Consider the following 12,302-nt stretch of genomic DNA (forward strand, 5'->3'; position numbering starts at 1 on the left):
TTGCACAACAAGCAAGTTTTTTTTTTTTTGGCCCGCTAATCCAGGTAATGGAATTATTGTCAATGCCATTGCCGGCATGTCCATGTTTGAAAATGATGAAAGAGAACGGATTCGGCAAATAATTGCTGCTGATTATTCGGATTCTGAATCCGACCGTTCGGATGGTGATGCGGGTGATGATCTTGAGATTGATCTCGACGACGATAATGAACATGAGGAGCAAGACGCGGATGATGGCAGTGGGGTCGTGGACAGGCGTAGATTTATACGCGCCGTGCGTCGTAATGTTGGTGAAGAAGAAGAAGAAGAAGAAGAAGAAGACGACTACGACGACGACGATGATGATGAAGAAGACGATGATGATGATGAAGATGATGATGAAGGAGACAATGACGATGATGAACTTGTTGATCCGGTGCTGCGGTCCGACGCGGTGGCTGACGCCGAATTTGACGATTTCGAAGCCAACCTGCGAGCCGCGGCCGGGTTCTCGAAAGCAGGCAAGGCCAAGCAACGGCATCGATCGGGCAAATCGAAAAAATCATCATCTCGTCATAAACAAGCAGTCCGGCGTGAACATGAACCATCAGAAGAGGTCAAGATCTTACTCGGCTTGGCCAATCAAGCTTATGCGACTAATGAATTAGACGAGGCCGAACGAATCTTGGCAGAAATTATTCGCATTGATAATAACGTGTACGCGGCTTGGAAAACGTTGGGTGAGATTCACCGGCAACGAAATGATATTGCCAAATGCTTGCTGGCGTGGATAACGGCTGGTCATTTGCGACGCAAGGATGGCGAGCTATGGTCCATCTGTGGCAAGTTATCAATGGAAATCGGCTTGATCAATCAATCACTGTATTGCTATAATCGAGCCATCTTGGCCAACGGGCAAGACGTGGAAAGCATTTTTGAACGTGGCCTGGTGTTTAAAGAAATGGGGAATTTAGGAAAGGTATTTTTTTTTTTTTTTTTTTTTTTTTTTTGGCGCATTGATATTAACTCGAACATGTTTGTTTTAAATTAGGCTTTAGAATCGTTTAAAAAATTACAAGACCTGCTTCCTGATGATGTCACGGTCGTGCGGGAATTGGCATCTGTATTTGTGTTGCAAAAAAATTTGCCATCAGCGGCAAAGCTTTACGAGGACATGTATGCCGAAACGCGGTGGCCGAGTACTGAAAATAATGAGACGTCACGGCAGCAGCAGCAAAGGCGGCCGCCAGCCCGGTTTGGCTGGTCGGAACTCAACATCTTGGCTGAATTATACGGTGCTCAGGGCGAGTATTTAAAGGCAATCAAGTTTATCAAGGCTACTGCTAGGTTTTTCCTTGGCCGCGCGGCAGAGAAGTTTTGGGACAGCATGCCGGATAATAACGATGAAGAGTTTGAACCGACCATGGGACCGTTTCATAAGCAAGTTCGTGCTGGTAATTATGGCATGGTGGATCGATTCACGTTGCCGTTAGACCTGCGGGCCAAGATGGCAGCATACAGATTAAAACTAGCCGAGACGAACGCGGCACTGCATCACGCCGGATTTTTAATCAAGCAGGCCGAATCATTGGAGCATCACAACAAGCCGGAGTTGACTCAATACGCAGACCTTTTCCAAGACGTGGCCGACGTGTTTGCCGATGCGGAATTGTATGACACGGCGTTGGCCCTGTACGCACCGTTGGCCGAAGTAGAAGAATTGGCCACGCCACAACTTGTCATGGCCATGGGCCGGTGCTTGCAAGGTATTGGTGATTTCGACCAGGCCGAGGCCGCATATTTGACCGTGATTGAAGGCGACAGCACAAACGTGGATGCCAAGATCGCGTTGGCAGAGGTATACGAGGCTACGGGTAAGCGCACGAAGGCACTGCAATTGGTTAACGACGTAATGATCTTGCGGCGCGAGCAGGATCAGAATAATCGGGCAGGATCATTCAAGCCTGGTCACGATGACGAGCTTCTGTCCGAGGCATTGTCCCAGGCACAACCACAAGAGCAGCAGCAGCACGAACGCGTGCAATTATTGCCGACCGGTCATGAAAACGTACTCTCGTTCATCCCCAACGTGGATCCAAGGGCCAAGGCACGCGGCAGAGGATCAGCTGGTAATGGCGGCCTCGGACGAACTCCACGCGCGACACGGAGTGAACGAATGGAGGCAGAGGAAAAGGCATTGGTACTGGTTGCCGCCAAGGCTCGCAGGTTGAAGCAATACCAGGACGGATTAAGATCCGGCAACCCGGTGGCAATTTCAGAATGGTTGCAAACCGCGTCCGAATTAGTGGACATGTTCACAAACACGAAAGCTTTTTATCTTGTCGATAAAAATCAAGTGTTTCGAGGATTTTTTCCTACCGCCCGGCGGCGAGCTAAAAAGCAAAACATTAATGACCGACTTGTAGGCATGGCCAATCGATTACAAGAATCCATTACCGGCAGCCCGGCACCAATGCAATCAGAAGACGATAACGAAGGTGCGGGTGACGGTGAAAAGCCAAACACGACCGAGTTTCGTGGGTTGTTGTTTGATGACTGGTTGTCGCTGTTTATGCAGTACGCGCTGACCTTGGCCTGGCATGAAGAAATCGAGGACGCGTACCAGGTCTTGCGCAAGGCCAAGGACGCGAACGTGTTTCATCACGATCGGGACCGCATGCGCGTGATTAATTACGTGCACTTGTCATGCGCCTTGCACGTTCGCGATTTCAAGACCGCCATGGAAATCGTGCGAGTTATTTTAGCCCACGCGCATGCGCAATTCGAACCTGCCGCGTATCGGTTGTTTTTGTGCTGCATGCCGTCCGGTAATGCCGCGTCTGATTTGTTCCGGTTGGCAAGCACGCAAAAATACTTGCTGCGACACGTCAAGGGCGCGGATTCGCGCGCGCTGGGCAAGACCATCACCGGGTCTGTCAAGGTAAAGGGCCAGCACGTTGCCGTAAATAATGATGACAATGACGATGGTGATGATCATGAAGATCATGATGATGTTAACGATGAAGAATACGACGACGACGACAACGAGAACGGTAACATGAACCATGACGAAAATCACGACGATGGTGCCGGCGGTGCTAACGTGGTATTGTTGACGTTATACGGGCACATCCTGGCCGCCTCTCGCAGCCACGTGCCCAGCTTAAATTACTACATGCGCGCATTCGCGGTCGCGCCTGCCGACCCGTCCGTACTGTTTGCCGTGGGCCTGGCACATTTGCATCGGGCCATGCAACGACAAACCAATAACAGGCATGCGCAGATCGTGCAAGGGTTAAGTTTTTTAATGGAATACGCCCGCGTGCGGGTTGGTCGTGGTGTTGATGATGATGACAGTCATGTTGTCGCGAAATGGAACGAAATTGAAGAAGTTGAATATAATCTCGGCCGCGCGTTTCACATGTTGGGATTATTTTCGTTAGCAATCAAGTATTATGAAAACGTGCTTGACGTGATTGAACCTGGAGAAAACCATGATGATGATGATGATGATGATGATGTCAGGCGCACGTACTCATTAAAATATGAGGCCGCGTATAACTTGCAATTAGTATACGTCATGAGTGGCAATTTTAAATTGGCACGGCAATTGGCAGACAAATATTTACAAGTTTAATTAAAGATTGCGTTTGTTTAAAAAAGACCGTGTTTTGTATTTTATGTAGAAGTTATGTTGTATACTATTTTACTTTTTTACAACATGTCGCTAACTCCCTCCCCTCGCACCAAAAATTTCACTCTTTTTGTTTTAAAAATTGTTTTTAAGTTCTCGAAGTTTTGCCATGACCTGCACGCGATCAGTCAAGCCCAGTTTTTGTTGAATTTGATTATTCTAAAAAACACGAAAAATAAGTTTTTAAAAAAAAAAGAAAAAAAAAAAAAAAAAAAAAAATGGAGTGATGAGGCTTACCTGTACAAGCATAAACGGGTTATGTTTTTTCTCATCACCAATCGTGAAAATGCCAGTCGTGATTTCATTTTGGGAGACAAATTTTTCCAATTCCAATAACGGTTCGTTAACTAACACGGTCTTTGCAAATTTCACATTCGAAGCAGTATATTCATGACCAGGCTTTAAAAAAAAAAAAAAAAAAAGTTAGCAAAACAAATGATTCCTTGTTTATGTATATATTAATGCTTAAAACCTTCACGTACGTAAACTTTTGTATCGTCCGGCAACGAAGCCAAAGTTTGATTCAGGGCCACGTCCATTTCATCTGCCGTGCCTTCAAAAAACCGGCCCGACCCAGCCGTAAACAACGTGTCACCGGTGAACACAATTTTTTGATCATGATCTTGCACGTAATAACAAATCGAATCTTGCGTGTGGCAAGGCGTGTGCAACGCCGTGATTTTAACGTCCTGGCCTAACTTAAACGTTGACCGATCAGATGGCGTGGTCGTGACCAATGGCGAATTCGAGCCGGCAATGATGGGTAAATCAGGGAATGCCTTGCGCTAAAAAAAAATCGCATTAGAGACAAAAAATTTGGCAAAGTGATTGATTGAATTGAACTTTTGGTTGGAAGAATTCTTACCAATTTGTCATTACCACCTGAAACGATATATTCAGTAACTCAATTTCAAACATCAAGTAACCGTGATTAATTAATTAAGCCCAACGTACCTGAATGGTCATAATGGTGATGCGTGTTAACAATCCCGGTAAGCTTAATCGTTCCTTCACGTTCAAGTTTATGAATAACTGGCAATACTCTTCACTTGCCACCACCGCATGCATTAAATTAAAAACCAATTTTTATTATTAGTATTTTTTTAATATTGAACTTACGTGTCAGGTTCAGCAGGGTCGATCACGAGCGTGTGCTTGGTTTTCTCATCCGTGACCAAGTACGCATAGTTATCACCGGTGCCCCAGCGCATTTTAATATATTGAATATGCATGTTTCGTCGTGGTTGTTGTAATTGCACTTGTTGATGTCGTTGTTGATGAAATCTTGCAAGTCGAATGATGGGACTACTAGCAATCTGCTGAAATAATTTCATCAAATTACCAAAATACCAAGCTAGTTTGTATTTACGTGTGCAAATCAAAAATTCGTTATCGCGTTGAACTTCTTTATTTCAAGCATGACATCTATATTACATAATCAGTTATCGGTTTTTTTTTGGCGTTTTTTTTTACTATTGATTAGGCTTGCGCCTTTTCTTCCCACCGGCTCGCACGTCTGACGACGGCAACACTCTCGTGCCCCACAACACGTAGCCGCCACCAGATTGCATGGTCATGACTGGATGAGTCCTACCTGGGTAAACCTGATACTTGCGTACTCGAGATTCCAAAATCGTGGGAGCCAAAACTCGAAGGTCACGCATGAGCGCATGAGAATAATTCACGAGTGGTTCCTTGGCCGGATTGTAAATCACGACCTGTCGTGAACCTGCCAGGCCGGTTAATAATTTATCAAGTAATGAAGATGACAAGTCTAAAGTTGTGGCCAAAATTAATCCATCGTAAAAACCGGATGTTAGGTTTTGAAAAATGGCGGATAATTCAGCATGACGATGCAGGCGTCGGTAATATTGACCCCGGCGTGCTGGCTTCATGTTTGATATCACGTCGTCGGACAAGATCTTGACCGGTTCTTCCTCTTGCGGATGAAATAATTGTAACAAGTTGATCGTCTTAACCGTGTGATTAATAACCTGGTCTGAAAAATTCATAAATTTCAGCGTGTCAAAATTGGCGTGCTCGTTCTCGTGAACAAAGAGGATGGATCCATGATTATCATCATCATCATCATTTGTGGTTTTTTTACCTGACAGGCCCATGCGTTCCATCATGGCACCGGTAATTAATCCGCCCGTGTCATCAAGCACAATGTAATTCCCTCCCGGTCGAACGTTGGCTAATGACATGATCAACCCTAACGATTCCAAAGTGAGCTCCAAAATTCGAGAATGTTGCTTGTATTGGAAATATTCAATAATTTCACTACTGCCAACTTGGCATGGCGTAAACCTTTTCAAAAATTTTTGCTGCTTGCGCCTGGTATATTTCTGTTTTGAAAAAATCGTCTTTTGATTAAAACCGGCATGGGATTCAATCACGCGGGCAATGATCTCGTTCGCGCTTGCAGTCTTTTTTAATTGTTCAATCTCTTGCATGCTTAACCGTTGCACGGTCGGATCATCCACGGTAAGTTCGTTCGTGCCTATGATCTCGTCCTGTCGCTTATCCGTTCCCTCATCATGGTCTTTGTCTTCATCTTCATCTTCATCTTCATCATCATCATCGTCGTCGTTGTCGTCGCCGTCTCCTTCATGTTCTCCGCCGCTGCCTCCGTCATTATTCACCACTGATGATGCAAACAAGCCATCGGATGAGATAACACGGTCGACAGTACCATTGCCACCATCTTGAATCTCATACGTATATCCAAACGGCAAGCCAATGATCTCGTCAGCCTTGAACGAACCAAACTTGCCCAGGTTTACCGTCGCATTTTGTGAAAGCTTGATTAATCGTAAAGTTGATGATGGCAATCGTATCAGCACGTACTGATCTGCCTCGATTATTCCATCCATCAAGAACTGAATTTTTTTTTTTTTGACTTTTTTCTACTTTATACTACTGTATTTAAAACTGGCAAAAAGAAAATTTCATTTACAACACATGCCCATGTAATACATTACGTAAACAGCACGACTCGCGTTTAACTAACTAGTTATAGTACCTGACTCACTTACAACGGCGACAGTTAATAATAGTAGTAAATATAAGTTGAAAAAAAATATTTATATTTTCACTTCACCAGGAAAAGAAACATTGATATCCTAAACACACATTCACTCACAAACAAAAAAAAAAAATAACTATAATGAACCAGCACACAATATAATAAACAAAACACAACACACAAATAAAAAATGCTAACGCCAAATCGCACCGCGATTTATAATTAAACACTGACCGGCTCAGCCGGAGTATCAGGAGTAGTAGTAGTAGTGGTAGTAGTAGTGGTAGTGGTGGTGGTGATGGCGGTTGTATTATCGGAAACTGACTTGGCCACCTTTACTTGTTCAAACACTTTAAGCATTTTCCTGCGTGCTCCCAATGCGGACACGCCACTTACTTGCAAATCAGCATCATCAAGCGCGATCAATTCTCGCCATGACAAGTCCTTGAAATTTTCCGTATATTTATGCAACCTTAAGCTTCGCAACCAGGCGGGTATGTCGTTTAATAACGTGTCTGATGTTGGATCGTCAATTTTTGAAGATGTGGAAGACGCGGTTGAAGGAGGTGACGGTGGTGATGGTGTTGCCTGGGGTTGATCCTTCTTTACTAGTTTGCCAGTCAGTGCAGACGACTTCTTTGGCGTGGCGTACATAGAAGAAGAATTATTCGTGACAGCTGACGGGACCGCGGTCGCGTTTGTGGAATTAGTATTGATTCCAGTGCCGGTAGCAGAACCGGCAGAGGCGTTAGTGACCGGGTTTGAAGCCAGTGGCGAAGAAGAAAACACCATGTCACCGAATGAATTTAGACCTAAACCGGCATATGCAAATGGTTGAGTGGAAGAAGAATGTGGTGATGAAAATAGCGAAGACGCTGGAGATTCAAACCCCCAACGCGGCGATTGCCCTGCCGCTGACCAAGGTGATCTCGACGACCGTGACCTAAAGAAAGGCGACGGTGAAGATGGCAAAGATGAATCGGTCATTAGTGAATGATTCAATGGAGTCGAAAACGCTGCAGCAGATGCCGCGGAAGATGGAGTGGATGGAGACGGTGATTGAGCTGCTTGATCAAGCAGCATATTTTTCCGCCTGAATTTGCGTACTTCAGAATCAAGCAAGTTTCGGTTATTAACAGTCGACAAAGCGGCCAGTTTCATAGCCGTCGCGGTTGCCACAATGCCAGCGTTTTGCTGCGCCGTCTTTGCGTCAGCTGACGTGTGCATGAGCGATGCCCATGAAGAGTTGTTATGCATGGTGGTATCGTTGATGATGTTGTTCGTCTTTGAAGCGGTCGCGGCTGATAAACGTGGTGACGAAAACGTAGGAGTCGGGGGAGAAAACCGGTCAAATTCATCCGATGACCGGCGAGATGATTTCTCAGAACCAATTGGAGAGATTGCACGATCGGACAAATCAGACGGTCGCGACACGGACGCGCGCTTGGCCGATGTAGGCAAAAGTGCATCAGTAGCAGGCGGGGATGATGAAAAAATTGCAGACGACGACCGCTTTGCACTGGTAACCGTTGCTGGGTCAATCGTGCCAGCCAACGCACCGGCGACGGCAACACTATCATCGGACCGGGTGAGCTCCATCTGTTTGAGCACGGACAAGAAAAACCTGACCTGTGTTTGAGTCGTGTACTGCAGGAGAGCGTAGAGCGCGGCCGTGCGCTCCGGTTCCGACAGCACGGTCGAGAACCAAGTCTCGATGGCTGCGAGCTCCGACCTAAACGTGGCCACGTTTGAGGTATTGTTGTCATTACTATTATGATGATGAAAATTATTGCTATTATACATGGATGAAGCTGAGGTATCTAGTAGCGATGAGTCTGCATGTGATTCCAGATCGTCAGCCAGCCACTGGTGAGCAGAGGACAGCGGAAGAGCGTCGGCTGATAGGGTTGCGGAATGGTGAAGGGCAACGTTGCCTGCGGACGGCGAACCGAACGAGAATACGGGCTGGCGTTCGATCGAGGTCATGATGAATGGCGATTTATCAACAATGTCTGTCAAAACAAAATCCAGGTCAGCATCATGATGGAACAATTTAAGAGAAAAGGAAAGCTGGCAAAAAAAAAAAAAAAAAAAAAAAAGAAAAATAAAAAAACGCAATCACGAGCGCTAATCAGGCAAAAAAGAAAAAAAAGGCAAAACGTAAACAGAGCCCCGTTTACCGAAGAGGAAGTCAGATAGATGACAATGATCTGTCGTACTTACCAGTTTAAACAAGCCAGACTGGACCATCAGCAGGAAAAAAAAAGGGAAATTACAACAAATTGAAAAAATAAAGAAAGAGCAAATACAAAAAATTAAATTAAAAAAAAAAAAAAGACAAATTAACGTATGAAAATCAAATCAAAATAAAGTGTGCCCGCCAAACAATCACCGTTCTCAAGTGGGAGTTTAAAATGGAGAAAATGGAAGGAAGTTATATCGAACCCGGGGCTGGGGTTTGCCCCGACAGTGCTCCGGGCCACCTATCCGATTACCCGGCCACGGGCTCGGGGTCGGGCTCGGCGGCGGACACGGCGCACGCAGCCGGTTGCCGGGGCAATCGTGCACCGAACGAACCGGTGGTCGTGTTTACGGATTTACCATTAAAAAAAAGCATAATAGTTATATATAGTATATACCCTTCCATTAAATGCATTAGCGCTCGTGCCTTTCCTTTTCTTTTTTTTGTTTTTTTTTCTTGCTGGCTTATACGCTTCCCCCTTGTTCGTTCGCTGTGCGGTGGCCTCATCGTCGGATAGCCGACGTCCAGGGTAAGGCTTTCTTTCTTCCCCCGGAGCCAGCCCGGGGCGTGACCAGCCAGCGAGCGGCTCAGTCCGCTCACCCGCCCGCCCCTGGGCCAACCCAGTCCGATCAAGCTTGCATCCGGTTAGGGCACGGATCCACGCTCCGCCTGCCGCAAGCGTTCCTGTTATGTTGCCGCCTACGCCGACGCCGACGCCGACGTTGACGTTGACGTTGACGTTTGCGCTGGCTCGTCATCATCGAACGGAGAAGACGGTGCCGCTGCCGACGATGACTTGGTCTTCTTCTTCGTGTTCGTGTTCGTGCCGCTGCCGTTGGTGGTCTGCGTCGCCGTCGTCACTGGCGACTTTTTGAACTTGGCCACAAAAAACCCGTCCACGTTGTATGTATGCGGGTAGTACCGCCGGGTCAAGTTCAGCCCAGATGAAAACTGCTTGCCCCGGTATGCCGTGAAGCCCGGCACGCCAAACTCGAGCCCGGTGTCAACCAGGCGCACGTTCGGCCGCTTACGTAACGCGTAGTCCACCACGGCCTCGTTCTCATCCACCGTGACCGAGCATGTCGAGTACACAATGTAGCCACCGGTCTTCGACCCGGCATCTACCGAGTCAATTGCTGCCAGCAGCAATTTCTTTTGCAAAAATGGCAGGTTAATGAAATCAGCCTCGTTCCTGCTGGTCTTGACCGACGGGTCCTTTGAGATCACGCCCGTGCCCGAGCAAGGCGCGTCCAGCAACACGCGGTCGAACCCGCCAATGACTTTGGGGAACGATGTGGCATCGTACTGACTCACGACCGTGTTTGTACACCCAAGTCGGTGTATGTTGGCCACTAATGACTTCGTGCGCGCCTTGTTGGCATCATTAGCAAACACGGTACCGGTGTTTTTCATCAATGCGCTCAGGTACGTGGTCTTGCCGCCGGGCGCAGCTGCCATGTCCAGCACGCGCTCGCCCTCCTGCGGCGCCAACGCGATGCATGGCAGAAAAGATGACGCAGCTTGGATAATGTAATGACCAGCCAAATATTCCGGCGTGGCTCCGATCGGAACCTGCGAGTCAAAGATTTGCAATCCGACCTTGGTCCAGTTGCCAACCGGTTTTAAGTTGACGCCTCGGTTCACGAGCGCCTGGGCAAGATTTCGCCGCCGGGTCTTGAGCGTGTTTGTGCGAATCGTAATCGGCCGGGCCACTTCGTTGGCTTCAAAAAATTCTAATGATTCCCTCGGTGAGAAAAGTTCAAACAACTTGCCGGCAAGAAATTCAGTGTATCCGTAATAATTGGCAATATCAGCAACCAATTGCTGCACGTACTCGGCCCGTGATCGGTCTGGCTCAGCCAATTTGCCAAAATCATCCAACACGTTTAAAATTTCTTGAATCCGCGTTCGCGAAATGTGAATATCTGGTGGCAATTGACTGGCTTCTTCCACTTCTTGTCCCGACGGTAACACTTTGGTTGACGACTGTTCCAAATTTATTTCAACATCGTCGGTTTCGAATTCGTCCAAGTTGTTTACATCAATGTCTGAATCAAACTCATCTTCATCACCTTCTTCTGCTTCTTCTGCTTCTTCGCCTTCATTTTCTTCTTCTTCTTCTTCTTCTTCTTCTTCTTCTTCTTCTTCTTCTTCTTCTTCTTCTTCTTCTTCTTCGTGGTCTTCCTTCTCAAATGCTTTGGCAAACACTCCAGCGTTAGCGGCTTCCAGTGCTTCCTCATCTTGATCGTCATCACTAAACACCGGCCGATCCTGCTCCTCTTCTGAATCGTAAACCTAAATCAATTAATAACCATTCCCTACATAAACCCTGCCATGATTCCTCACCTCTTCCTCGTCATCGTCAATTACCTTATCATCATCATCATCATTATCATCAAGCTCTCCTTCACCATCACTGCCAAAATTATAAAAGTCGTCATTCACAACTTCTTCCTCTTTTTCCTCTGCCGTCTTTTTCTCCTTCTTGTTCTTATTCTTGTTCTTGCCGTTTACTTCCTCATTTCGTTTCCGCTTCTTATCCCTCAACCTCGACGTTGTCGAGCCGGCAGCATTACTCTTCTTAGCTTCACCTCGAAATTCTTCCAAGGTCGGAACCGGTCCTTGCTTAGTTCTCGCTTTCCGTCCTAACTTGACTTTTGGTGCCATGGTTTTAATTAATTTTTATTTTGTGGTCAAAGTTTTTTAAAAATAAAAATAATTTAAGTAGGCCTTGATTTTCAAGCGTTGGGAGCAAACCCTTTCACGTAAAAAAAAAAAAAAATTATAAAAATATCTGCATAAACGCATTACGCACTTGCGCTGAGATTTTTTAGTTCAGGGATGAACTCTATTTTTTGCATTTTTTCCATGAACTTAATTAATGCTTCATTGTATAAGCGGTTAAATTCTGTAATCGAGCTCGTCAGTCATGCCAATACTCGTGATGAAACGGAATAAATTATGTATTCATCATGTAACTATGTCACGCCTTTTTGACATTGGAACTTGACGTTGTGTCGAATGCTGTATGTATCTCCAAATCACGTCGTATCATATTGATGGTCCACCGTTAGAATCAACCACTCGCATTTACAAAAGGTCACGCACGGCATTTCTATTTGTGCGCATACATAATCTAGCCAAAATCCGTCACAAAACAGACATGGTGAGTGGTTTGAAATACAATTCAAAGTTTAAAGGTAAATATTGATATGCTCAGCCACGGTCCAGTAATTTGATTGATGATTCGGCAAACACTCAAATACTCATCTGTGACTATTTGAATTGCACTGGGATTTTTGCATGGGATGTGTGAGGCCCAGACCAGTGCAGTTTTCGCCAATCAAGAACCTTAATCG

At 46.0% G+C, this 12,302-nt stretch overlaps 5 protein-coding genes across 5 annotated transcripts; 1 reads left to right on the forward strand and 4 right to left on the reverse strand.

Moving 5' to 3' along the window:
• The first annotated feature begins 16 nt into the window (after positions 1-16).
• On the forward strand, positions 17-3,738 carry V1514DRAFT_363827 (uncharacterized protein). The gene is made up of 2 exons (XM_066929770.1): positions 17-958; positions 1,031-3,738. The coding sequence occupies exons 1-2, from the start codon at positions 77-79 to the stop codon at positions 3,614-3,616; spliced, it is 3,468 nt and encodes a 1,155-aa protein (XP_066782331.1). The 5' UTR covers positions 17-76; the 3' UTR covers positions 3,617-3,738.
• On the reverse strand, positions 3,622-5,038 carry V1514DRAFT_333682 (beta-lactamase-like protein). The gene is made up of 6 exons (XM_066928088.1): positions 4,793-5,038; positions 4,628-4,716; positions 4,539-4,555; positions 4,156-4,458; positions 3,911-4,072; positions 3,622-3,832 (listed from the first exon to the last, which is right to left on the reverse strand). The coding sequence occupies exons 1-6, from the start codon at positions 5,005-5,007 to the stop codon at positions 3,749-3,751; spliced, it is 870 nt and encodes a 289-aa protein (XP_066782332.1). The 5' UTR covers positions 5,008-5,038; the 3' UTR covers positions 3,622-3,748.
• A 7-nt stretch (positions 5,039-5,045) lies between these two features.
• V1514DRAFT_309101 (Gcd10p family-domain-containing protein) lies at positions 5,046-6,549 on the reverse strand (the record flags this gene model as incomplete). The annotated part of the gene is made up of 2 exons (XM_066925737.1): positions 5,046-6,218; positions 6,357-6,549. The coding sequence occupies 2 exons, from the start codon at positions 6,547-6,549 to the stop codon at positions 5,146-5,148; spliced, it is 1,266 nt and encodes a 421-aa protein (XP_066782333.1). The 3' UTR covers positions 5,046-5,145.
• A 192-nt stretch (positions 6,550-6,741) lies between these two features.
• On the reverse strand, positions 6,742-8,799 carry V1514DRAFT_333687 (uncharacterized protein). The gene has a single exon (XM_066928089.1). The coding sequence runs from the start codon at positions 8,685-8,687 to the stop codon at positions 6,924-6,926; it is 1,764 nt and encodes a 587-aa protein (XP_066782334.1). The 5' UTR covers positions 8,688-8,799; the 3' UTR covers positions 6,742-6,923.
• Positions 8,800-9,314: 515 nt separating this feature from the next.
• On the reverse strand, positions 9,315-11,693 carry V1514DRAFT_368646 (NOL1/NOP2/sun family-domain-containing protein). The gene is made up of 2 exons (XM_066929912.1): positions 11,290-11,693; positions 9,315-11,238 (listed from the first exon to the last, which is right to left on the reverse strand). Exons 1-2 carry the CDS (start codon positions 11,608-11,610, stop codon positions 9,643-9,645), a joined length of 1,917 nt encoding a protein of 638 aa, XP_066782335.1. The 5' UTR covers positions 11,611-11,693; the 3' UTR covers positions 9,315-9,642.
• Between the last annotated feature and the right edge of the window lie 609 nt (positions 11,694-12,302).

The sequence above is a fragment of the Lipomyces japonicus genome, assembly GCF_038497905.1.
Source record: "Lipomyces japonicus strain CBS 7319 unplaced genomic scaffold V1514scaffold_30, whole genome shotgun sequence".
Classification (NCBI taxonomy): Eukaryota; Fungi; Ascomycota; class Lipomycetes; order Lipomycetales; family Lipomycetaceae; genus Lipomyces; species Lipomyces japonicus.